At 35.4% G+C, this 26,213-nt stretch overlaps 4 protein-coding genes and 1 long non-coding RNA gene across 6 annotated transcripts; 2 read left to right on the top strand and 3 right to left on the bottom strand.

Annotated features, from left to right (window-relative positions):
• Positions 1-699: 699 nt before the first annotated feature.
• On the bottom strand, positions 700-4,905 carry LOC116025376 ((-)-alpha-terpineol synthase-like). Its single transcript, XM_031266594.1, has 7 exons — positions 4,726-4,905; positions 4,345-4,612; positions 3,544-3,880; positions 2,933-3,151; positions 2,484-2,625; positions 1,813-2,064; positions 700-1,014 (listed from the first exon to the last, which is right to left on the bottom strand). Exons 1-7 carry the CDS (start codon positions 4,903-4,905, stop codon positions 700-702), a joined length of 1,713 nt encoding a protein of 570 aa, XP_031122454.1.
• A 3,563-nt stretch (positions 4,906-8,468) lies between these two features.
• On the bottom strand, positions 8,469-13,449 carry LOC116025732 (terpene synthase 10-like). The gene is made up of 7 exons (XM_031267066.1): positions 13,192-13,449; positions 12,846-13,116; positions 11,965-12,298; positions 11,314-11,532; positions 10,805-10,946; positions 9,740-9,991; positions 8,469-8,960 (listed from the first exon to the last, which is right to left on the bottom strand). Exons 1-7 carry the CDS (start codon positions 13,381-13,383, stop codon positions 8,646-8,648), a joined length of 1,725 nt encoding a protein of 574 aa, XP_031122926.1. The 5' UTR covers positions 13,384-13,449; the 3' UTR covers positions 8,469-8,645.
• Positions 13,450-16,605: 3,156 nt separating this feature from the next.
• Positions 16,606-22,492, top strand: LOC116025731 (protein DGS1, mitochondrial). The gene is made up of 14 exons (XM_031267065.1): positions 16,606-16,947; positions 17,521-17,635; positions 17,737-17,940; positions 18,580-18,717; positions 18,825-18,986; positions 19,601-19,795; positions 20,062-20,162; positions 20,379-20,468; positions 20,897-20,969; positions 21,063-21,091; positions 21,189-21,312; positions 21,531-21,641; positions 21,923-22,023; positions 22,123-22,492. The coding sequence occupies exons 1-14, from the start codon at positions 16,697-16,699 to the stop codon at positions 22,241-22,243; spliced, it is 1,815 nt and encodes a 604-aa protein (XP_031122925.1). The 5' UTR covers positions 16,606-16,696; the 3' UTR covers positions 22,244-22,492.
• Positions 22,493-23,139: 647 nt separating this feature from the next.
• LOC116025847 lies at positions 23,140-25,014 on the bottom strand. Of its 2 annotated transcripts, none has more exons than XR_004099726.1 (4): positions 24,872-25,014; positions 24,424-24,736; positions 24,270-24,332; positions 23,140-24,179 (listed from the first exon to the last, which is right to left on the bottom strand). It is a non-coding gene; the product is annotated as an uncharacterized LOC116025847 (long non-coding RNA). The 2 variants fall into 2 exon arrangements; XR_004099725.1 differs by having other exon boundaries at positions 23,140-23,890.
• LOC116025846 (G2/mitotic-specific cyclin S13-7-like) lies at positions 23,590-25,906 on the top strand. Its single transcript, XM_031267215.1, has 4 exons — positions 23,590-23,726; positions 23,971-24,113; positions 24,465-24,761; positions 24,900-25,906. Exons 1-4 carry the CDS (start codon positions 23,687-23,689, stop codon positions 25,692-25,694), a joined length of 1,275 nt encoding a protein of 424 aa, XP_031123075.1. The 5' UTR covers positions 23,590-23,686; the 3' UTR covers positions 25,695-25,906.
• Positions 25,907-26,213: the final 307 nt, after the last annotated feature.

Here is a 26,213-nt window from a genome sequence, read left to right as displayed (position 1 = left end):
TTTTCCTCCCTTTCTTTCTAAGCAAACCTATTTTCTTGACCCTAGCCAGCAAAATATTATAGGTTGTTTATAACTGATCGACTCAAACCAAAAATGGCAATATATAGGCCGCCTTCACTGGAATCAAACTTAAAACCTTATAGTTACCAAACCAACAGTCATATCAACTTGGTTGGAGTTGCTCCCATTTATTTTTTAATTAGTCTTGACTTTGAACAATGTCTTAATTAAAAATATCTTATACGGAGTATTATTTTTCCAAGTAGCTTGTAACTCAATGGTATCTTTGTGGCTCTCCCAAATGAAAGACTATAAGTTCGAATTCTAGTAGAGTTAGTAGTAACTCATAATTTTTAAACATTTTTACATCCATAAACTCCAATTTTCGATTATTTATACGTTTTCTCACATAAGTAACAGTCATCAATCATATTAGTATTACACAAATGTCCAACCCTCATTAGTATTACACAATTGTTCAACAACTCACAGATATTACATTTCGATTTAAAACTATTATATTTTTCATCAAAAGTATTGCACTTCTCCTTATAAATTATAAGTAACAAACAATTTATTATTAATTAGTATTATATTTTTAACATAAGTATTACATTTTTATCTTGATCCAATGTTCTCACATACAAGACACTCACCCTTTATTAATTACATCAAATTTCTGAACAAGAAGCCACACTTTCATGGCATTATATTATTAATTAAGGGAATAGGTTCAAAGAGTAGAGTTTGGATACGAGTCTGAGTCTCTAAGTTCTTGATGCCATGCCCATCTCCATGTTGATACATGCACTGAGCCATTCTGGCAACGTTCATCGCAACTTCAATGAATGTTCCGGAGAAAGGGCTACCACCTTCAAGTCGAAATTTATTCATTTTCTTCCATATCTCATTCATCTCCAAATCAATAAAACCACGAGCGTCGTTGATAGAAGCTTTAGCCTCACCCATGTAACATTGTATTGCTTTTGGGACATCACCTCTTTTCAACTCATCCTAAAATATTTTTTAAAAAATGAATAGAATTATTATAATAAAAAAAAAAACAAAACAAAACAAAACTTAATTAGAGAAAGAATGAATGATAATATTGTGTATGTCTCGTATGTTATTGGAACATGATGACAGGTATTGGACTGTAGTAAAACAACACATGTTTATATGATTTGAGCCCGAACCGGGTTCGCTGGATGGGTTGGGGTGTGGGATGCTGGTATGATAGAGGGGTAATTTTGCAAATATACTGTTAGGGTTGTCTATATGTAACCTTGAATGTTTTATCGTCACAATTAATTAAAAAAAGAAAATGGATTGAAGCATAGTGGAGCAACAACACCCGTTTCCGCGGTTAGAACCCGAACTAGGTTCACTGTGCGGGTTGGGGTTGTGGGGGCATGCACTAGTGTGGTATAGGGGTAATTTTATAAATGTATGTTTAGAGTTATCTATTTGTAACCTCGGTATGTTTTATAATCACAATTAATAAAAAGGGGTACGTGTTGGAACACCGATTTTCATGGTTAGAACCCGAACAGGGTTCGCTGGGTAGGTTGAGGGGTGCGCGGGAACGCTGATACAGTATAGGGGTAATTTTTAGAATGTATGTACATTAGGGTTCTCTATTTGCAACCTAAATGTTTTATAATCACAATTAATAAAAATCTCATTTGCTCTTCTTTGTTTCTTCATTAATTTTTTGTTCTTGATCTCTTAGATTCCTTTTCCTCAACAAAATAACATCTCCATCTCATCATCTTTTATTGTACCAAAAACAACTAACACATTTATACTTACAGGTGAGGTTCCTTTATCATTTGCAAGACGAGTGATGATAGATGAGAGACGGATTATTTGATGATAATCTGTCAAGCAATGAAGGGCAGCAGCATCCTCCACAGGATTATTGACATAGGCAAAAGCATGCACTAATATTAGAGGACAGCCTATCGAAATCCATGCATTTTGTATGTATTCTTGATAGGTTGGGGTGTATCCACTGTGGTACCACTTTGCCTCTTGTAGGTATGCTTTGCATATATCTGCCCACTGATCATATATATACACTCAAAAAATATGGATGTTATAATATTAAAAAGTGATGGTCAAATTTGTCATTAAGCTACACGAAAAAATGTAATTGATCCATCCAACTAAAAAAATACAGTTAACTCTTTAAGCAGGTTAAAATATAATCCTGCAATTATATTTAATTTTTAAAATTAATAAAATACATAAATAAAATAATTTATTAAAGGTTAACGGTTACTTGTTAACTTGGTGAATTGGTCACTTTCGACTCAATTGCAAGACTTTAACTTGTTCAGAAGTCTATAGTATTTTTTAAAAAAAATTGTATTACCTAATTGCATTTTCATGTGTAGTTTAGTGATGAATTTGACCCTTATTCTAATATATTAATTAATTGATTTATTTACCAAAACAAAATTAATGGTTATTGAGAATACCGATTTTCTGAGATGATGCAAAATAAAGATGCCATGTTCTTTAAGAATATCGTATGCAAGTTCATTGACGAAGTTGTTGAGTGCCAAATAGCATAACCTCATGTAGTCCGGGAGATGTTCTACTTTTGTTACATCATCCCATCTGAAACAGTAATCAAATGATGCCATATAAGAACAACTATAAAGAAAAATTAAAAACTATTAACAATTCTTCATTTTTATAGAATTTGGAGAATTCATTTAACTAATTCAAGATACAGAAAAACATACAGTAGATCTCTTTTTTTCATCGAAAAACGAAAACTGAAGAAATGAAAATGGGAGGAATGAAAAATTGAAAAATTGAAAAATGGAAAACAAATTTAAATATATGATGTAAACCATCAACAAACAAGTTTGGTCCGTTTTTCAATTAGTTATTAATCCGACTTTCATAAGCTAATAGTTACCTTTCAATAGTATCAGTGAAGAGCCGTAATTCATCCAAAGTACCATAAACATCATATATATCATCAACTGTGCAAATGAAATAGTTGAGCTTTGCCACCGTTCTTCTGTAGTTTACATACTTAGGGTTGGGGTTTGATCCTATTCCCCAAAAGAAATTCTCGACTACTCTATCCCTTACGAATGTTAACTTTTCTGCAATATACGAGTTCTTCCACCAACTACATCAAAAAATATAATGCTCATATTGAATAAGGCCGACTCTAAATAAGTCCAATCGTTATATCATGAACCATGATCCAATACACAGAATTTGACTTCATAAGGTACAAAATTCATGATACACATACACATAAACACGATATAATGAATATGAATTCTGTGCATTATAGGCATGAATTCTGTGTATTATGTTAAGTGTTTAATTCATGTCCATTATATCGTGTTTATGTGTATATATATGTGTATTATGAACATAAATTTTGTGCATTGTGAGCATGAATTATGTACTTTATATGAAGTTAAATTCTATATATTGGATTAGAGTCCACAGTACACTGTGTACCCTGGTCTAGAATATAAATTGCAAAATAAGTCATAACATAATGTGTACCTTGATACGAATCTTAAGTCCTCCAAATGCACAGCTTGAACAATGTTGAAGTCTAGCTTAGCAAACTCCAAAAGGATGGCATTCGAGATTGTTTTTCCTTGGTCATATGAATCAATGAAACCTCTGGCCTCCAACCTCGGCATCCTCCAATGTAATGGCAGCTTTAATGAATGTTTGAGATGCTTGGCAGAGAAATCTCTAGCCAATTCCAAACTTGTTTCACCTTCCATTGACAGAAAAGATGATTCATACAAGTTCAATAATCCCTTGGTGTCTTCACAGAGATTGGCATTATTAAAACCAGACCTCTTTCCATCCATGAATCCATCAAATACATCTGCAATCAAGAATCCATAATGTTATATATACATATATATATATATATATATATATATATATATATACACACTCATTATATTATATATAGAGAGAGAAATTCTTCTATTTTGGATGACTGGGAAACCCGCAGTCATACGGGTGTGCACCAGTAAACCTCACCCATGGTCTAACCGACAAAGGAGCATAGGAGGTAAATCAACATAAATTTTTCATAGTTGATTTCATCTTGTGACTCTAGCAGGTAAAAGACTACAATAAACTAAACCAACTTAAGTTTTCCATAACTAACTGTCTCAAACCAAGAAAACTAATAGGCCGCTCCCACCAAGAATTAAATTTAGAACCTTTAGGTTACCCAGCAACTGACCAACTTAGTTGGGCCGAGTTATCCTAAAGAAATTATTAAGTTATCATCACCTTGAGGGCCGAGTTATCCTAAAGAAATTATTAAGTTATCATCACCTTGAGAAATATTAAAGCCATTTTGTCTGAGAACTCTAAACTCAAGGGCTGTGGCATACAAGCCTTTACTATTACTACTCTTCTTCTTCTTCTTCATATAGATATCCATCAAAGCTGCCATGATTTCTTCCTCAAAATGGTAAGAACAACCAAGCCTCTGCAGCTCATCAATCATCTCCATTTTCTCCAATTCTTTCATCTCTTCATTCTTCAGCATATCTTTCACTTTCTCCTTCAACTCGTCGCGCCGCGTAACAAACCTCTCCCCCTGCAGCCGTTTTTGCAACAACATTTGATTCATATGGAAACATGTTTAAGAAAACTGGATTAACATAAGTAAAATAATGTTTAATTTTTTGGAAAAATAAATTAATTACATACAGTATAATAATTAGTGGTGAGTGATTGAATGTAAGAGTAATCCCAGGTGGGAGGCTCATAATTGCCAGATCTTCTTGTAGTTGCTGTGGTGTGATAACACATGCGAAATGAAGATGCAGCATGAGATCTATGAATAGATGGAAGTTTGCATGTGAATGTCGTAGAAAACATGGTGGCCATTATTGGCGCCATTCAACAATAAAATTTGATAATTTCCCTTTGGAATAACTTTGAGGAATTCTCAGTTTTGGTTGCCAGATTTTATAGTGAAACGTATTCAGCCTAAGGGTCAGGTTAAGTGCGGACAACACTTCTGTGCAGTCACACACCCTTAGGTATTTAAAAATACATTATTATGTGTGGTGCATTCTGTTGGTGTTTAGTGTATTTTGCGGTGCATTTGTGCATTTTATTTTGGTGCATTTTCAAATACTGTATAGTGTATTTATGCATACCTAATAGTGCAATTCGCACCGGCGGCATGGGAAGCCCTATTCGTATTTGAATCAGTATTTTGAGTCTAATATATCTAATCTAATCTAAAAACTAATAAGTGTGACTCTATTACAATGTAGTATATGTCCATACATCTTTTTTCAACTTATTGAGAACATGTGACCTCCCATTTGAGAGAACCATAGAGGTGTTATTGAACTACAAGCAAGCTGCCTAGTTTATATATTAAATTGGAGTCATATTTTATTTATTTATTTATATATAAAGGGGGCAACAACAAGTTGGTCCGACAACTGGTATATAAAGGAGGCAATAACAAATTAGTCGAACAGCTAGTTTTATAGCCACAATGTACTAAGTTTGACTTTTCGTGGGAATTATGACAACGTAACTTAAGTTGATTTATCTTCTTAGTCATTTACTGGTTTAAGTCACAATGTAAATTTCACCTAAAACACACCTTCAAATATCAGTCACACACAAATTCATGCCGACAAAGAAATCCAATTTGCCAATTGTTTTAATTTATTGTTAAACCGTGGTCGCTAAAGTAACACAAATCCATCCAAAATCTACGATTTCGTGATATATCAAACAATCTAAATATAGTATATATACTTTGTTTCAATTTGGAAAGACTTGTTATATACTCTATGAAATTGCATGAAGCATGCTTAAAGAGTCCATTACTTCCATAACCCATTTAATTATTTCAGAATTTAAGGGCATGATTAAATTCATTTTTTAAACCCAATAATTAACAAGTAGTATAAATCTTGATGATCCGAATCACTATCTAAATAACTTATAAAAATAATGTAGCACCAAACTTTAATTTCAAAAATATTAAATAGTTATCTCGAAAGGGGTGATTGATGGGTAGATAAAGTATGATCCTAGATAGATGGATCAGATTAACTGCGCTCACGCGTCTCACTTGAAGTTTTATGTCATCCGATCTTGATTCACAATTACATTATAGTTAGATCAGTTATTTTTCTGATACGCCAATTAATAAATATAAAGCATTTGCGACAATTAATACATGTCATATCATCATGATGAAATAAACATTGATCAAAAAATTTGGTCTAAATAGTTTTTCATTCCCTTTTAGGATTGTTATAAAGAGTGGGAGTGGATTCAATTCAATTATTTAGTAATCAAAATGAGTTTTAATAAAAGTATCAAAATTATTGTTTAAATTATTGTTTAGTAATAGCGTTAGTAGTATTCAAAAAAAATATAACTTGAGATCAAAATTAGAGTAAGAAAAAATTATTTAAAAAATCATGCCATATCCTCATCTCTTTTACATCATTCTAGTATTCGCATCCCGCAATTATTGTTGGGCAGAGGCGTAGAGAGCCAAGTTCAATATGTCCACATCAAAACATGATGTTGCATGTAGATATAAAGAAATAAAGTTGTATATTCGCTACTAGCTACCACTGTTGCAAAAATCAGCCTAGACAAATTACCACCTATACAAGTGCCCAACTCTTCTAATTCAACGGAGTTAGCCGAGTTAACTCAGCCGAGCCGGCCTTGTTAATTTTTAAGAATTACACACACACACACATATGACATACACCCACACGTGCATATCAAATATAATACTCCGTACTACCATGTAAGTACTAACAATTACTGCCAATATGTGCAATGAATTGAAATTATTATGAATGAAATTGTTTTTTAAACCCAATTATTAACAAGTAGTATTATGACTAACTTACAAGTTACAAACATGTAATAGTCCAATGAATAATGGGAAAATGGAAAAAATGACGGTGACATTTCTATAATTACGACGGTGAATTTGAAAAATATACGATAATGTATTCACGGAGAACTAATGCTACACACATGTGAGTGCATTGACAATTATCTGATCCGTAGATACACTATCAAGTGTTTCTAAATGTACATTTCGTAATTACAAAAATATTAACGCTATTTTTGCTTCATTTTCAACCCATAATTATTGTGAATGGACAAATGATATTAGTCTGCACTTTCTCACAAAGGTACCACATCCGTCCATCTGGGATTGTTCAATCTTCTTGATGTTGTTGATGTGTCATATATGTGACAGTAGTCTACTTCCATCCATTATATATATATATAACAATTTTTTAAATAGATTCTAACAAAATTGATATGAAATTGATGAGATAATTGGCTAATCTGTCCAAATATCCAATTATGGACTTGAGCCCAATCAAGAAGGCAAATGAGGGCCCAAAGCTTGGCTCTAGTGTTCTTGGCCCAATACCTTAGCCTAGTTCATTTAGGCAATTAGCGGTATGCCATGAACTCGGGTCCACCTTGCAATATGGTCCCGAGTTCTATGTTCACAATTTTAAAACTCTATATTCACAATTTTTGAACTCTATATTCACAATTTCATAACTCTATATTCAATAATATAACACAATTTTTAAATCTATATAATAAAATTGTGAATATAGAGTTCAAAAATTGTGAATATTAAGTAATGTAATTTTGTATATTGAGATCTAAAATTGTGAACATAGACCCGAGTCCACCTTGCATAATTTGCAAGGTGGACCCGGGTCCATAGTATAATTTGCGTGGAATTAGGCACATTAGGTTCTGGTTTAGAAGACTAGATATATAATTAATATTAATATACGGAGTAGTTTATTTGAAATGAATAATCGTGTGAACCCGGGTTAGATTCCCACAAGTGACGGTTCCCCTTGGGTCAGCTCTCGTGACTCTCGGAGCACGGAGAAAGACCCGGTAAATTTATCAAAAAATAATAATTATTGTGTGGAAGTGGACTATGGTCCAAAAACACATTTTTTTTTAAACACAAAATACATTATTCTGACGCATAGAATATATTATCCTAACTCATAAAATACATTATATTATCCCATAAATTTCATTACTCTAAGAGCATCTCTAATAATTTGATTTTGCACAACATTTTAAGAAGTCAAGTAAGAGAGAGAGAGAGAGAGAAATGGAAGAGAGAAAAAAAAAAGACAAAATATATTATGACAATTAAAAAAAAAAAAAAAAAAGGAAAGCAACGGTAAAATGTCTGAGTGGTCGCCAGTACACTCCCAACGCGCTCCTGCGTATTTTTTTTTCTCCAGCAAAAATCAAGGCCTTTGTAGGAGAAGCCAAAATACTCTCTCCTCACCCTCTCGCATCCACATCAGCCATGCTTCCTCAAAAACCACACCCTAATCACTAATGGGATGCCCTACCACATAAAGTCCATTAGATATTATTCTAACTCATAAAATATATTATCCTAACACATAAAATATATATTATTCCAACTCATAAAATACATTATCTTACCTTTCAGAAATTTCATTATTCTAACACATACATTTCCATCTTGATCAAACGATCTCACATACAGGAGACTCACTCTTATATTAATTATATTATATCTCATTTCTGAACAAGAAGCCACATTTTCATGGCATTATATTATTAATTAAGGGAATAGGTTCAAAGAGTACTGTTTGGATACGAGTCTGAGTCTCTAAATTCTTGATGCCATGCCCATCTCCATGTTGATACATGCACTGAGCCATTCTGGCAACGTTCATCGCAACTTCAATGAATGTTCCGGAGAAAGGGCTACCACCTTCAAGTCGAAATTTATTCATTTTCTTCCATATCTCATTCATCTCCAAATCAATAAAACCACGAGCGTCGTTGATAGAAGCTTTAGCCTCACCCATGTAACATTGTATTGCTTTTGGGACATCACCTCTTTTCAACTCATCCTAAAATATTTTTTAAAAAAATGAATAGAATATTAAAAAAAAAATAACTTAATTAATTAGAGAAAGAATGAATGATAATGTTGTGTCTCATATGTTATTGGAACATGACATATATTGGAGTGTAGTAGAGTGACAACACATGTTTCTATGATTTGAACACGAATCAGGCTCGCTGGATGGGTTGGGGTGTGGGGTGCGGGTAGCCTGGTACGATAGAGGGGTAATTTTGTAAATATACCTTTAGGGTTGTCTATATGTAATCTTGAATGTTCTATCATCACAATTAATTTGAAAAAATGGGTTGGAGAATAGTGGAGCAACAACACCCATTTCTGTGCATGGTTAGAACCCGAACCAGGTTCACTGAGCAGGTTGGGGTTGTGGGGCATGCACTAGCGTGGTACAACGGTAATTTTGCAAATGAACGTTTAGGGTGGCCTATTTGTAACCTCGAGATGTTTTATAATCACAATTAATAAAAAGAGGTGTCGGACCACCGATTTTAATGGTTAGAACCCGAACTGGGTTCGCTAGGTGGGTTGGGGTGCGGGAACACTAGTACGTTATAGGGATAATTTTTAAAATGCACATTAAGGTTCCTATTTGCAACCTAATAAATATTTTATCATCACAATTAACAAAAATTTCATTTGCTGATCTCTCTCCTTTGTTTCTTCATTTTTTGTTCTTAATCTCTTAGATCCCTCCTTTTCCTCAACAAATAACATATCCATCTCATCTTTTATTGTACCAAAAACAACTAAATGATTTATACTTACAGGTGAGGTGCCTTTATCATTTGCAAGACGAAGGATGATAGATGAGAGACGGATTATTTGATGATAATCTGTCAAGCAATGAAGGGCAGCATCATACTCCGCAGGGTTGTTGACATGGAGAAAAGCATGCACTAATATTATAGGACAGCCTATTGAAATCCATGCAGTTTCTATGTATTCTTCATAGGTTGGGGTGTATCCACTGTGGTACCACTTTGCCTCTTGTAAGTATGCTTTGCATAAATCTGCCCACTGATCATATATATACACTCAAAAAATATGGATGTTACAATATTAAGAATGAGGGTCAAATTAGTCATTAAACTACACGTACAAATGTAATTTAGCCATCCAACTAAAAGAACACAATTAACTCCATAAACAAGCTAACATATAATCCTGCAATTAGGTCAAAAGTAACCAATTCTCCAAATCAATCGTTGACGCGATAAAAAAAATTCTACACTTTGTCGCATGCTGAAGAAAACACTTCGTCTCTAACTAAAGACGAAGTCTGCACTTTGTCGCCAACTGGAGATGTAGTTTGCACTTCGTCTCCTATCAGAGGCGTAGCCCGTTGGAGATGAAGTGCGTTTGCACTTCGTCTCCGGCCAACAATGACGAGGGGGGACGGGGAGGTGGGGCCGCCTTGCGCAGCTTTAGAAAGGAGAGAATGACTTTCAACAATTCTCTCCAACCTTTTCTATCTATCTTTAGAAGTAGGGCGAGAGAAAGTAAATATGTATGATATTTGTGTTGGTTTTTCCAACGAAACTAAGCACTTGGGGGTTGGAGTTTTTAAAAAATTTTATTTTTAATATTTAAAATTAATAAAATACATAAATAAAATAATTTATTAAAGGTTAACTGTCACTTGTTAACCGGGTGAATTGGTCACTTTCGACCCAATTGCAAGACTTTGGCTTGTTCAGGAGTCTATTGTATTTTTTAAATTGTAAGATCTAATTGCATTTTCATGTGTAGTTTAGTGGCTAATTTGATCTTATTATAATATTAATTAATTGATTTATTAACCAAAACAAAATTAATAGTTTTTTAGAATACCGATTTTCTGAGATGATGCAAGATAAAGATGCCATGTTGTTTAAGAATATCGTATGCAACTTCGTTGACGAAGTTGTTGAGTGCCAAATAGCATAACCTCATGTAGTCCGGGAGATGTTCTACTTTTGTTACATCATCCCATCTGAAATAATAATCAAATGATGTCATATAAGAACAACTATAAAAAAAATAAAAATAAAAATAAAAAAAAGATATTAAAACTATTTTTTCAAATTGAAAAATGAGGAACAATTCTTCATTTTCATAGAATTTTGAAAATTCATTTAACTAATTCTCTAAATTTGGAGAAATAGAGAAAGATACTGATGAACAATAGATCTCCTTTTTTTCCATAGAGAAATGGAAAACTGAAGAAATGAAAATTTGAAAATTTAAAAACAAATATATGATGTAAACTATCATCAATACACAAGTTTGGTCCATTTTTCAATTTTTCTACTTATTTTTTCGGTTACTAATCCTAAAAACTTTCATAAGTTAATAGTTACCTTTCAATGGTATCTGTGAAGAGTTGCAATTCATCAAAAGTACCATAAACATCATATATATCATCAACTGTGCAAATCAAACAGTTGAGCTTTGCCACCGTTCTTCTACCATTAACATACTTAGGGTTGGGGTTTGATCCTATTGTCCAGAAAAAGTTCTCGACCACTCTATCCCTCACAAATGTTAACCTTTCTGCAATATACGAGTTCTTCCACCACCTACATCAAAAAATATAATGCTTATATTGAATAAGGCCGGCTCTAAATAAGTCCAATTGTTATATATATATCGTGGACCAGGGTACACTGTTATATCGTGGACTAAGGTGCATTGTGAACGTAACCCTGATCCAATACACAAAATTTGACTTCATTAGGTACAGAATTGTCAAGACCTGTGATATAGTAGCACCAAGTTGTACTCTCATATGAAAGGTTGCGGGTTCAAGTATCAGTGGAGGCGGTATAGACTCTTGAGAATCTAGTTATAAGTCTAGCTAGTTGTGGATCTCAACTATATATTCAATTATAAATTTATGTTCATAATACATATACATAAATACGATATAATGAAAATGAATTATGTGCACTAAGAACATGAATTATGTATCTTGATATAAATTGCCAAATAAGTCACAACATAATGTGTACCTTGATACGAATCTTAAGTCCTCCAAATGCACAGCTTGAACAATGTTGAAGTCTAGCTTAGCCAACTCCAAGAGGGTGGGATTCGAGGTTGTTTTTCCTTTGTCGTATGAATCAATGAAACCTCTGGCCTCTAACCTCGGCATCCTCCAATGTAATGGCAGCTTTAATGCATGTTTGAGATGCTTGGCTGAGAAATCTCTACCCAATTCCAAAGTTGTTTCACCTTCCATTGACAGAAAAGAAGATTCGTACAAGTTCAATAATCCTTTTGTGTCTTCATAGAGACTAGCATTAAAACTAGACCTCTTTCCATCCATGAATTCATCAAATACATCTGCAATCAAGAGTTCATAATGTTATATATACCGCTACATTTTCGAGAAGTCAGGCAAGATGCTAGCAGACTTGATCCGGCCTTTAGATATGTAATCCCCCAAAAAATCCCTTAGCCACCACCCACCTAGTACTTGCTGGACTTGGCCCTTTGCCCCGACCTCCGCCCAACATATACATATATGTATATACAACTATATTTTCGAGAGGCCATGCAGGGTGCTAGCAGACTTGATCCTGCCATTAGATATCTGATTCGCCCAACAATCCCTTAGCCACCACCAACATGGTACTTGCTGGACTTGGCCCTTTGCTCCCGGCCTTTGCCCAACATATACATATATGTATATATCACTACATTTTCGAGAGGCCAGGCAGAGTGCTAGCAGACTTGATCTCGCCTTCAGACTTCCGCCCAACAATCTCTTAACCACTTGGTACTTGCTGGACTTGACCCTTCGCCCCGGCTGGCCTCCGCCCAACATATACATATATGTATGTACATGCATACATATAAAGAGAAATTATATATATTATTATATTACCACCTGGAGAAATATTAAAGCCATTTTGTCTGAGAACTCTAAACTCAAGAGCTGTGGCATACAAGCCTTTACTATTACTACTCTTCTTCTTCTTATTCTTCATATAGATATCCATCAAAGCTGCCATGATTTCTTCCTCAAAATGGTAAGAACATCCCAGCCTCTGAAGCTCATCAATCATCTCCATTTTCTCCAATTCTTTCATCTCTTCATTCTTCAGCATATCTTTCACTCTCTCCTTCAACTCGTCGCGCCTCGTAACAAACCTCTCACCCTGCAACCATTATATTTTTGCAACATTTAATTTGCTTCTACTTTAATTTCATATGATGAAAATAAAATTGCTTACAGTATAAGTAGTAGTGTTGAGTGATTGAATGTAAGTGAAATCCCATGTGGGAGGCCCATAATTTCCAGATCTTCTTGTAGTTGTTGTTGTGGTGTGATAACACATGCGAAATGAAGATGCAGCATGAGATCTATGAATAGAAGGAAGTTTATATGTAGAAGTAGAAAGCACACTGAGAATTATTGCAGCCATTGATGAATAACAAAATTTAATTTCTATCTTTTTTTCCCCTTTAATTTAGTGGAGAATAATTGTGAGTTTTGGTGTGCTGGCTTTTATAGACAAATCATGATAAAATGATTAAGGGGTTTAGTAATTACAAAAAAAAAAACACATGATCAATTTTATAATTATTAAAAAGTTTCAAGTTTTTTATATTTAAAAGATCTATCTTTTTCCCTTTATTTTCCAGCAATCTTCAAAGATTGATTATCTAAATGGAAGGATATGATTCACCACGTAAACCCTTCCCTATATATGAGTGAGTTCAAATGAGAGCAACTATGTCATGTAAAAAATGATGAGTTATCTCAACCACCCATCATGATTAATCAAGACAATTTTATTTTTTTTGAGAAGATTAATCAAGACAATTTTATAATTATTATTGCAAGCTTTCAAGTTTTCAATATTTAATGAATAAAATCCACCTTTTTCCCTATAATTTCCCAACAACCCCAACCATTAATTTACCCAAATGAATAGATCATATTTATTTATTATTTATAAAGGGGGCGGCAACAGCAAGTTTGTCGGACAATTGGTATATAAAAGAGGCAAAAACAAGTTAGTCGAGCAGTTGATTTCATAGCCACAATGTTCTAAATTTGACTCTTAGTGTGAGTTATGACAACTTATTTAATTTTTTACCTGCTTATAATAATTTACTGGCTTAAATCACAATGTTAGTTTCACGCCAAACACATCTTTAAATAACAGGTTGAGATACTGAGAAATTAAAGAAATCCATTTTGCCAATTGTTTTACTTTATTGCTAAACAGTGGTCGCTAAAGTTGCACAAATCCATCCAAAATCTACAAATTCGTGATATATCAAACAAACTAACAACTTGGAAAGACTTGTTATATACGCTATGAAATTGCATGAAGCATGCTCAAACAGTCAATCTCCATAACTCATTTAATTTCAGAATTTAAGAGCATGCATGATTAAATTCATTTTTTAAACCCAATAATTAACAAGTAGTATTATCAATGAGTTCATAACTATATAAATCTTGATCCCAATCACTATCTAAATAGCTTATGAAAAATATGTAGCACCAAACTTTAATTTAAACAATATTAAATAGTTATCTCGAAAGGGGTGAGGGATCGGAGTAGCTAGATAAAGTATGATCCTAAAATAAATGGATCAGATTAGCTCATGCTTCTCACTTGAAGTTTTATGTCATCTGATCTTGATTCACAATTACAACAGTCGCCTCCGCTAAGACTCAAACACACTCCCTTCTATGTGGGAGTGTAAACCGGGTGCCACTAAACCACAAGGTCTTTGGCATTATCATTCTAGTATTCACATCTCGCAATTATTGTTGGGCAGAGGCGTAGAGAACCAAGTTCAATATGTCCACATCAAAACAGGATGTTGGATATTGTTATGTAGATATAAAGAAATAAAATTGTATATTCGTTACTAGATGCAATATGTGACATAATTATAAACGTTTGATCTCATAAAACGTAATAACATACATCTCGCGATTAATCTAGCCTACTCATAACTCTTCTACATTACCGCTTATACCAATGTCTTTTACATTGATAGGCTACCAACAACTCAACAGTATCAATTAATGAATTACAAGCTAAGTCGCCCTAGCTAGTTGTTATATTGTAACTAGTATTGTCAAATCAGGGTGGCGGCCCCACCGCAAGCTTAATTTTTTACGGACTTTTACGAACCAGCCTGTGGTTTAAGGTTCATGCAACTCTAATCCGCCCCACGCAGATTAGTGGGCCCGCTCGCTTTTGTTTAATTTGTTTTTTTTTTTTTTTGTAATTCATACTTTAATATATATATTATTGATAAAGCTAGGTGGTTCACTGGTTCATGCAATCATGCGTACACAGTACAACTTGCACTATATATATATATATATATATATATATATATATATATATATATAAGGTCTGGCCCTCGGGCTAACCCAATGCGGGCCACGAGTCTTAGTGGTCAGGCCCGTTAAACCCGCTCTTTTACAAATGTGGGCTACCCCTGCTTCAGCCCACCTGGATAGTACTAATTCTAATTCTAACTTGAGTTAGGATCCTATGCAAATTAAACAAATTCACATGAATACCAGATACTCCGTACTACCAATGCAAGAATACTAACAAAGACTACCTATATGTGCAATGAATTGAAATTATTATGAAGAACTTGTTTTTTAAAACCCAATTATTAATGAGTAGTATTATACTATTATTGTGACTATATAAATTTTAATTCCAATCACTATCTGACTAACTTGCAAACATGTAATAGTCCAATGAATAATGAGAAATTGGGAAAAATGACGGTGGCATTGCTATAATTAAGGGCAAAAACTTGTGTGAGACAGATCGAATTTTTAATTAATGAGGTCAAAAATTCGACCCATTAATCAAAAATCATACTCGTTTCATGGATTGAGACATGTGAGACGGTCTCAAACAAGTGTTATCTATAATTACGATAGTGTATTTGAAAAAGAGCCACTACATGTGTCATCTGAGCACAAGATACTTCGCAATCTTGTAGATATTACTGAGTCATATATGTGAAAGTCGTCTGCTTACATAGATTATATAAAAAATTTTTGAAATAGATTCTAACAAAAATGATATGAAATTGATGAGATAATTGGCTAACCTATCCAAATACCCAACAATGGATTTGAGCCCAATTAAGAAGGCAAATGAGGGTCCAAAGCTGGGCTCTAGTGTTCTTGGCCCAATACCTTATTAGCCAATCATTATTGCATGGACCATGGTCCATACAGCTGTGTGGACCAAAAATAAAAAGTACATTATTTTTGTACTGTAGGTACATTGTTTTAGGGTACATTATTTTTGTACTGAAGGTACATTATTTGATATATACTATCAAATAATGTACCTACAGTACAAAAATAATGTATTTTTTATTTTGGGTCCACACAGCTGTGTAGACTATGGTCCATGCAATAATTTGCCCTTATCCGCCTAGTTCATTTAGGCAATTAGGCACATTGGGTTCTGGTCTAGAAAATTCAGGATTTTCATCGTCGAAAACATTATTAATAACACTCCTATTAGAGTATTAGGTGGGATAACTTATCTGAAAATTTAAAGTTGATCCTATTTGTGTTACTTGATGAAAAAGTTATTGTAGGGCAAATTATTATTTATCCTCTAATTACCCAAACCAAACAAGCCCTACTAAATGAGCAGAGAACGAAACGTTTGACCAATTGACCAGGCGCACGATATCATTTGTGAGCGATCACCTACCACGCTAGCAATGGATTCTCCGTCGCCGGCGCCGGCGAAGGACGTAAAAACGTTAGTCTCATTATACTCCAACTATCTCTGGACCCGGCTTCGTACCTTTTTGCCCGCTACTTCATCTACCTACGGCTCGAGCCTGCTCGCTGGAATCTCAAATCTCTATGGCGGCGGCGGCGGCGGAGGCGGCGCCGCCAAGCGCCGACGGAGGAAGACTTGCCTCCCCGTCCCTCTGCCTACCTCTGCCTCGGTCTCCTCTTCCCCCATGTAAAATTTTGACCTCTCTTGTTATATCTGAGTTCTAGTGTGTGCCAATAATAATGCTTCTTCAGTTGATTGGTGAAATTGCTAAGAAATTTTGAAATCTTTCATTTGTGATGATCATGACTGTTTTCAGGGCTTAATTTCAATTAAATGGTGAGATTTTGTTGTGATTGAAGCTGGTATTATTATGCTATTATGATCATTGGAAATTTCCATTGTTGGGGAGTTTTTATGTTGAAACAAGGAAATAAATTGTTAAGGATAAGTAAAAAAGCACTAGCATAGTTCTAATGGCTAGAAAGATGGTTTTTTAAAAGTGTGTTACCACAAAGTGAATGGTAAAGGTGATTGCTTTGATAAAAAGTGGAATTTTTTTTTCCTTCCCAGTAGAAAAATGGGAGGCTTTAAAGGATTTAACCAATCTGAAAAGATGGTTAACCCATGGCTAGCATCTTTAGCCCCTGATAATATGGTTCTTCAGACTTTACTTTCTTTCTTGGTCACTAGTTCGTTTCATGTGTTTCAAGTTTGGCATTGTGGGGTTTAGTTAAGGTTCTATTGGTTTCATATGTGCAGGACTGCATCTGAAAATTCCAGAATTTTTAATGTTTTGGAGAACATTATTGAACACACTTTCTTAAACTTGCATTACATCCAGAAGAACCTAGAATTTTGGCAATCTAAAGCTGAGGTTAGTGACCAGTATTTTATTATGGTAGACTTCCATTTGGCCTTAATTTTTTCTAGCAATTTTGATCATTGGAATATTTTTGTTTACCTATCTACACTCAGGAATCCAATGCTCGAAAAGCATACTTCATGATATGTGGGAGAGGTCCATGTGCATTTTTTAATGGCACAATTGAATTGATACGTGGTTATGTTAGTGATGGTTCTGGGAAACAGCACACGTATGGTCTGGCATCCTCTTATATATCTGAGAGAATAACTGTGTTGAGCAGTTTAAGATACTGTTTGGCTACCTTTCTGGCTCAGGTTTTTCTCCTACTAAGAATATAATTTAATGTATACATGTATCAGTGTTATAGTTTCAGTTTGTTAAAATTCTAACATTTAATTAATATGCTCTTTTAGCTTTACTAAGACTCCTGCTATTGACTTAGGTGTTTGATAGTGGTATCAGTTATGCCATTTAGTTCAGTGGGTAAAAAATGACCTATATTTCCAAATGCAAAAGAAAATTACAAGATTAGTTTATCATTGTGAAGTTCCAATTAATGGTACACCATAATATTTAATGATATAGATCGATATAGTACTTCACATCTTAAGTACTAAGACATCTCAATCAACAAATTGGCGATTTCAGGTCACTTAATCATGCAGTATAACTTCAGTTTCTCATCCCCGTGTTGATGTGGTTGCCATTTAGTATTGTTATGTTATATTTCTCCGTGTGTTGAGTGTTGACTAATTCACTAATTAAGCCAAAGACTTTAGGTAGGAGTTTGCAGGTTCAATCTCCATTCCCATCAAATGTACCCAAAAATAAATAAATAAAAAGCTGAAAAGAGACATCTTGGTACCATCTGTCCATGAATTTTGATGACTTAAACTTGTATACCTGCAAATATTGTTAGCATATGAATCACCGACTTCTGTTGAATGCAATAGATCTACATGGTGGTGGACACAGCTGGATATGACTTAGTCAATGACCCTGAGAAGTCAGTGTCATTATTATTGGTAAAGATCAATGATCTGTTTCTGATATTGGAGGCTTCTATTGGAGATTTCCATGCAACACGTCAGGTGAAGGGGTTTTTTCTTGCCTTTAATTGTTCAAATTTAATTATTACAAAGTTATATTTTTATTTGCTGATTACACTACTGCTTTTATTTTGATAACCCTGTTGCAGAAAGACTCTTCTGTAGAGGGAAGCTATTCAGGTCCTCTAATGTTTGAGAAACTTCCAGAAGTAAATCAGGATGGTTCTCAGTGGACAGATAGTGAGGTTCAAGATGCTATCAACTTTATTAACCAAAATCTACAAAAATTGGAGTCATACTTATCTACAATAGTAAGAATTCTGATCTCGAATCGTTCTTGCTGATTTATACTCGGTGTTTATTTGTATTTTTTTCCCATGATTGTCTTTTGAAATTTTAGAAACCATTGAAAGAGGTTTTGATTTATCTGTTTGTACAGCAGCAAATTGTAAGAAAAGAAAACTCTTTGCCTTCTATGGAAAAATAAAACACCAATGATTAGCTCTATCCCTTCTTTATCCTCTATAACGAATTCATCTTCATCTAGAATTACTTTTTTGTTATTTTTTGTAAAGAGAAGGATACTTTGTGGCTCACAAATTCTTTCTGCAAACTATTAAGCAATCTTTTTAATTTATGCAAGGGTTAAGTGGTGTTCTTAACCCAGTAGGTATGCCATTCTTCCAAACCAACTGGTTATGAGTTTATGTGTTCCACATTCTGTATTTCTGATTACTTTGTTATACTATCTCGGAACTACTAATTTTCGCACAAGAGCTTCTTTATAATTTCCAAGATTAACAGAGAAGGAAGTATCTCTTGGATTTCATATCTAATTATCTATCACATTTACTTAGTGTCCTGGTTAATTTTGTTTCTCCTTCAATTTTAGGATTTTACGTCTTTGCTTGATATTTTTTCCTAGGTTATGAAGCACAAGAGGCCAAGGAAAGTAACTCTTCACTGGATGCGCTATACGTGTGGGATCGTTGGCATCTCTATCTGTTCTATATGGCTTCTCCGCCATAGCCGTTTAATGGGGAGTTCTGACATTGACAATTGGATTTGTGAAGCAAAAGAATCAACAATTAGTTTTTGGAATGATCATGTAGAGCAACCGGTGAGCAGCATATCATGACTAATATTGAATCTCAATACTCATTTTTTTCATGAAATTCCATAGCTCAACGATAAATCTCTTTGACTGAATAATCTCCTCATACACCTCAGAATTTCTTTTAATAGTGTTAGTAATGAAATTCTGAGAGATTTGTTTCAACTGAGTTCCTATTGTATTTGGCATTTGTGATTGATGCCTATGCCATTCAGCTTACTGAATTTTTCTCATCTATGCTGAATTTGATTTGTTTTTTTATTTTCCATCAGCTTCTCTCGATAAGAGATGACCTTTTCCATACATTCAGGAAGAGGCAGAAAGGTGCAATGGAGCCTGAAGAAGTACAGATAACTGCTAACTCTCTACACAGGTTTGTTAACTACTGCAAATTCAGAGCATTTTGCATGCTCTGAATTGCTGATTGACGGTTGTTTAAAACATTATATCAAGTCATGTAATCTAGTTTTGCATATGAGCAAACCGGCTCACAAGTAGCTTGAGCCTTGAATATCCCGACTTGTTGACCCGCCAAGCCTTTTTATTTTTTATTTTTTAAAAATTTATCGTTGAATGAAATGATTTGCAGAATGTTGCGAGCTTTCACCGAGCAAACAAAAGGTACAATGCTTCCAGAGAATGCCACAGACAATGAAATGCTAGAAGTAGTAATGGAAAGGTGCGAACCCCCCCTCCTTTTTGCCAATGCTTGCAAAAAATTGAATTAATGTTTCCTTACAGCTTGGCCTCTCTAAAAAATGGCTGCTTTTTGTTTGAAAAAGCAACTTCTACCTAAGTTTTCATAAATACCTGTATTTTGTTATTAAAAACCTTAGATATATTAGATCGTTATTACTTGAAACCCAAAAGTGAATCTGGTGTGGCACGTAAGTGCAAAGTCCTTACACAAGGCATCGCAATTTGATAGCTAATTAGCTACCCATGGACTTGTACTGCATCTGTAATCTCTGAATCTTTAACTTTTATCTGAAAATATATCATGCCAAACTTTTGGTCAGTTATTTGATCTGTATTTGTGCAAGATGTAAGCATGCATTATTATTGCGGTTCTGCAAATACGCTCTGAAGCGATTCTTGTTAGTGTAGATATGAAAAAGAAGTGATGCATCCACTCCAAAATCTTCTCTCCGGGGAGCTTGCCCGTGCTTTACTTATCCAGGTATAACATACCGTACTATCTCACATGCTAGTTTTTTAGAGAATGATAATAGTGTCCGGTTTTGGCATATGACATTTTGTTTTATGATTTCAGGTCCAGAAGCTAAAACTTGACATTGAGGAGTGAGTTAAATAGGCTAATGCTGTTATCCCGAAATCATTTCTTCTTAGATGTCAATTTCTTTTCATTCTTTTCCCTGATAGAAGCTTTTCAAATCAGGGCAATGCTTGAGCTGGATCAAATTCTTCGAGCAAATGAAATTAACTTTGCTATCCTAGCCGCTTTACCAGCCTTTTTCCTCTCCCTTATCGTAATCATGTTGGTGCGTGCATGGTTTAAACAGGTAAGATTCGCTTTTTATTTCTTTGTAGTCTAATTTAGTACGGGATAAATATGCAAAAGCTTGTGCACTTGAGCAGATAATGCGGTTTAGTGCTTTCCTTAAACCAAAAGAGAAGAAAATGCAAATTACAAACTGAAAATTGCCTGGATGTATGTATCTGCCCCGCATTTCTCGCACAGTGAAATTTTTTATTTTATTTTTTTTAAATTTTGAATCAGGATACTAGAGCAGAAGGCAGGGGAAGAGTTGCTCGAATTCAAAGACGACTCCTTATTGTACAAGTTGAGAGAAGGATTATGCAATTAGAAAGCTGCAAGGACCAAGGACTAGTAAGAACACTTCTCTTGAACTATACGCTCGATGACTTTACTTTTATGTTTTTTTTTTTTTTTGTGAGTCCATAGCCAGCGTTCAGTTGCATTCTCTCGACAGATAGAAATGCCATAGAGCTCAAAAAACTACAATTCCTGTTTTAGTGCGTTAATCTTTCACCTATAATAGCTATGAAAGAAAAACCGTCAAAATGGATATGACTTGAATGGTGTCAAACTATTATATTCATATTGTTCCCTGGGAATTTCTTCCAAAGCTCTTTACGTACGACTTTCAGGAAAAGGATGCTCAATTCATTTTCGGCTTGGTGCTTTATTATCTGGACCGCCTGCACTGTGCAGCAGAGTTGCACGCGAGGGCAACTGGCGAATGGATAAGGTATGCTCGCCTTTTCGTTGTTTTGGCTTGAAGCCATTTGAACATATACATACAGATGGGTATTTGTATAACATTCTGCCTGCCCGCATCGTGTATCAGTTTGAGACAGGATATCATCGATCTGGCAAAATCAGACATCCCGACTGCACATAAACTGAAGATTACTTCACGAATGGAGCGCGTCTATGACTGCTTGCTTCCTCTACCGAAACGCCAGTAGTTCTGCCATATCGAGCCCCCCAGCCTTCGAGTAGATCAAGCAATGCTCTACGAGTCTTGGACTCGCGATTATGTTGCAGCACTTTCTCCATCTCATTTTTTTGCCACATTTATTCTGGAGCATTTGCTCTTCCAGTTTTCTCTTCTTCTTTCTCTTTTCAGTTTCTGTTATTCTCCTCTGAAACTACCCTTACAATACAATTCACCAAGTAACCTTAGAGTATTAATGAATTTTCATTTACATGATAAATGCAATATAGTTTTTTTTTTTTTAAATAAAATACAATATAGTTTTTTATACACATTAATTCATTTTGTGTGTTGTGTATAGTTACTAATGATCTCTGATTCTTGTACAAGTAACTTAATTCTTAAGTAAGGTCTTGACTCTCAATTGTCAGAAGCTTTGTTTTTTTTTTAAAGGAAAAGATAATATATTAACTAATTAAGATCCGAATAGAAGGAATCAGAAATAAAAGACGAGGGATATGAAACTCAATCCCTGCGGACAGACTGAGAAATCACCTCCCTAGCTAATAAGCGGGCCGTTCAATTCGTTGTTCAACAAGTAATTTTTCAAAAAATAAATTCTCAAATTTGATTATTGAATAGTAAATATGACAAATAAAAATGTGGATTGTGTGATTCACAACTCAACAAGTGATTTTTCAAAAAGTAAAATCTCGAGTTTGACTAATGAATAAAATTTCAAATTTCGCTTATTGTAAACGTTTGTTGTAATTGTCATTAAAAACTCTCCAAATATTACTTGAATTTTAGAATTAGTAAATAGTAAATTTATCTCCGTAGCTTTTAGATTGATGGGTTAACCAGGCTCAAATTTAAATACTTCGTATTAAAGATTTAACAAAAAAAAATTGAAAGACGTATTAAAGATAAATTTAGAAAGTGAATTAAACATTGGTAAAAAATAATAATAATAATAATAATTGTTACCGGAGCGTGACCGTCTGTAAAAATTTTGACATCAAATGCGCTGAGAATCTTACGGAGTACATTATCAACGGTAACATTCACATTTCGGAGCCTCTAACGGCTAGTAATTAAAAAGGAAAGTATTCCAATCCCATCACAGCCGCCCGATCAAACCCAATCCAACGGCGATCCTTCCACAGAGTGAAAAATATGACCGTTGAAGAAGAGCCGCTTCGCCCCAATTTAAATCCCAAACAGCGATCTCCCCAAACCCTCTCCTCCATATCCACAAGATTTCACTCCAATCCAATCCGCTCTGCAAATCTAAGATTTCTAAAGAAGAAAGCGAAGGGAAAGAAGAAGAAGAAGAAGACGAAGAAGGAATCTATAAACTGTGGCGACTGAAAACCACGTAGAAGGAGCGACGCATAACAGTCGTCTCCATTCTTTCATTTCGTGGATTTTTGGTCGGAATAGCGTAGAGGAAGAAGAAGAAGAAGGTCCATCCATGGCGTCTCGAGCCATTCTCCGTGACCAACCACCCAGAGGTAACCCTAAATAGATTCAATTTTTTCTCTGATAATTCTGGGTATGCTGTTGAATATCTCTGTCCTGTTGGGTCTGTGCTTTAATTTCTTGAGGAATTTCTTCATGTCTTCATGGTTTCTGGGTTCTTCAATAAGATCTGGTGGTGTTTATGCTATCTTCTTGACTGCATATGAAATGTTAGGCCAAGAAAACATAAGATTTTGTGTGATTGTGTGATATGGGGACTAAAGTTTGAGTCTTTAGGGGAAGGAGTGAAGCAGAAGAATGTTGCAGGAGATGGCAGAAACAGAAAGGTTCTCAGAGACATTGGGAATCTGAGAAATGCTCCACTTGATCAGATTGGCCGCCCCATCACTAGAGGATTTTGTGCTCAAGACAAAATCAAGGCAAGTTCATTTGTAATTAATTTTCGGTCCAAGCCGTGTCCATAGAGTTTGGCTCTTACCCGGGGCCTGTAATAATGCAATTTGTGTGTGCACAGAGTTTAGCTCTTATTCGGGACGTGTAATAAAGTTTGTGTGTCTATAGAGTTTGGCTCTTACCTGGGACCTGTAATAATGCAAGTTTGTGTGTCCATAGAATTTGACTCTTGCTCGGGGCGGGGCCTGTAATAATGTAAATTTGTGTGTGCATAGAGTTTAGCACTTATTCGGGACAAGTAATAAAGTTTGTGTGTCTATAGAGTTTGGCTCTTACTCGGGGCTCGGGATAATGGAAGTTTTGTGTTTGATTTGCAGAAGCCAGTGGTGGCAGCACAGAAGAAAGAAGCTGCTGTGAAACCATCCCCTGCAAGATCAGTGATTGTCATAAGCTCTGATGAAGAAGATGAAGTAGAAATCTTGAGTGGAAAGAACAAGAAGAAGACTGGAAAGACTTTCTCCTCTACTCTCACTGCAAGAAGCAAGGCTGCCTGTGGAATCACCAAGAAACAACAGAATGAACAAATCCTGGAGATTGATGCAGCAGATTCTGGCAATGAATTGGCCGTGCTTGACTACGTTGAAGATATCTACAAATTCTACAAGCTCTCAGAGGTTCAATTTTATATAAAATTCTATAAAATAATGTATTTTGACTGATCTCGAATCGAGCATTTTATCGAACAGCTTGCGAGCGGCGTGACTGGCCTGAAAGAAAAGCTTACATGGTTTCTGATTTTCTGTGTGATTTAGGATGAAGGTCGAGTGGGAGATTACATGGCGGCGCAACCAGAGATCAACGCGAAGATGAGAGCTATTCTTGTGGATTGGCTGGTGGAAGTTCACCGGAAGTTCGAGCTCATGCCGGAAACTTTCTACCTTACGGTTAACCTAATTGATCGATTTCTTTCGATGAAGACGGTTCCCAGGAAGGAGCTTCAGCTGGTAGGGATAAGCGCGATGCTGATCGCGTGCAAGTATGAGGAAATCTGGGCGCCGGAGGTGAACGATTTCATCATGATTTCCGATAACGCGTATGTTAGGGCTCAGGTTTTGGCCATGGAGAAGACGATTCTCGGGAAGCTGGAATGGTACTTGACGGTTCCGACGCCGTACGTTTTCCTGGTGCGGTACATCAAGGCGGCAGCCGCCGCTGCCGCCGCCTGCGGCGGCGGCGCGGATGATGGAAAGGAGATGGAGAACATGAGCTTTTTCCTGGCGGAGCTCGGAGTGATGAACTACTCAGCCGCGGTTGTTTACGGGCCGTCGAAGCTGGCGGCCTCCGCCGTGTACGTTGCGCGGTGCACGATCAACGCCGCCGCAGCTCCGCGGTGGACTGAGACGCTCCGGCACCACACGGGGTTTTCCGAGGAGGAGATCGCGGATTGCGCGAAGATGCTGGTTGGCTTCCATTCCGGCGCGGCGGAGAATAAGCTGAAGGCCGTTTACAGGAAATTCTCCAGCCCGGAAAGAGGCGCCGTCGCCCTCTTCCCCCCGGCGGCAGCGCTTCTACCACCGCCTACCGCCGCCGCCGCCATAACTTGTTGAATTCCTGGTTCAAATACTACGCGCCATGGGAGGGATCAATGCTTGAATGATCTATGTTATGTTAGAATATTAATTTCAAGGATTTAGTAGTAAAGACATTGTTCTCAAAAAAAAAAAAAAAAAAGTAAAGACATTAGTTATGTTCTTTGTTTTGTTAATATGTTTGGTTTTTCTCTTTGCCCATGCTATGTAAGCATATGGATTATCTTCAACTATCTTCATATTATGATATCAATACCAACATTTAGCTTAAAACAACTACAATTGGCCTTGTCTACTGAGTCATTGAATTACCGTGATTTACATCATTCTAAATATTCTGTCGAGCTGGAATGCGGGGGTCTTGCCGTCTTGGGGTTGAGGATTTAACTTTTTGGAGAAGTGGCTAGTGGATTTAACTCTTTTTTTTTTTAAATATGCTCAAAAAAAATCTAGTTTAAGTAGTCCAAATGATCTTTTGTTTTTAAGAAGATTAAAATTTTTAAATATGCTGTTTTCTCAAAAAATTTTAAATATGCT

The sequence above is a fragment of the Ipomoea triloba genome, chromosome 7, assembly GCF_003576645.1.
Source record: "Ipomoea triloba cultivar NCNSP0323 chromosome 7, ASM357664v1".
Lineage (NCBI taxonomy): Eukaryota > Viridiplantae > Streptophyta > Magnoliopsida > Solanales > Convolvulaceae > Ipomoea > Ipomoea triloba.
The sequence above is the reverse complement of the archived record's forward strand: the minus strand, read 5'-3'. Positions and strand labels throughout refer to the sequence as shown.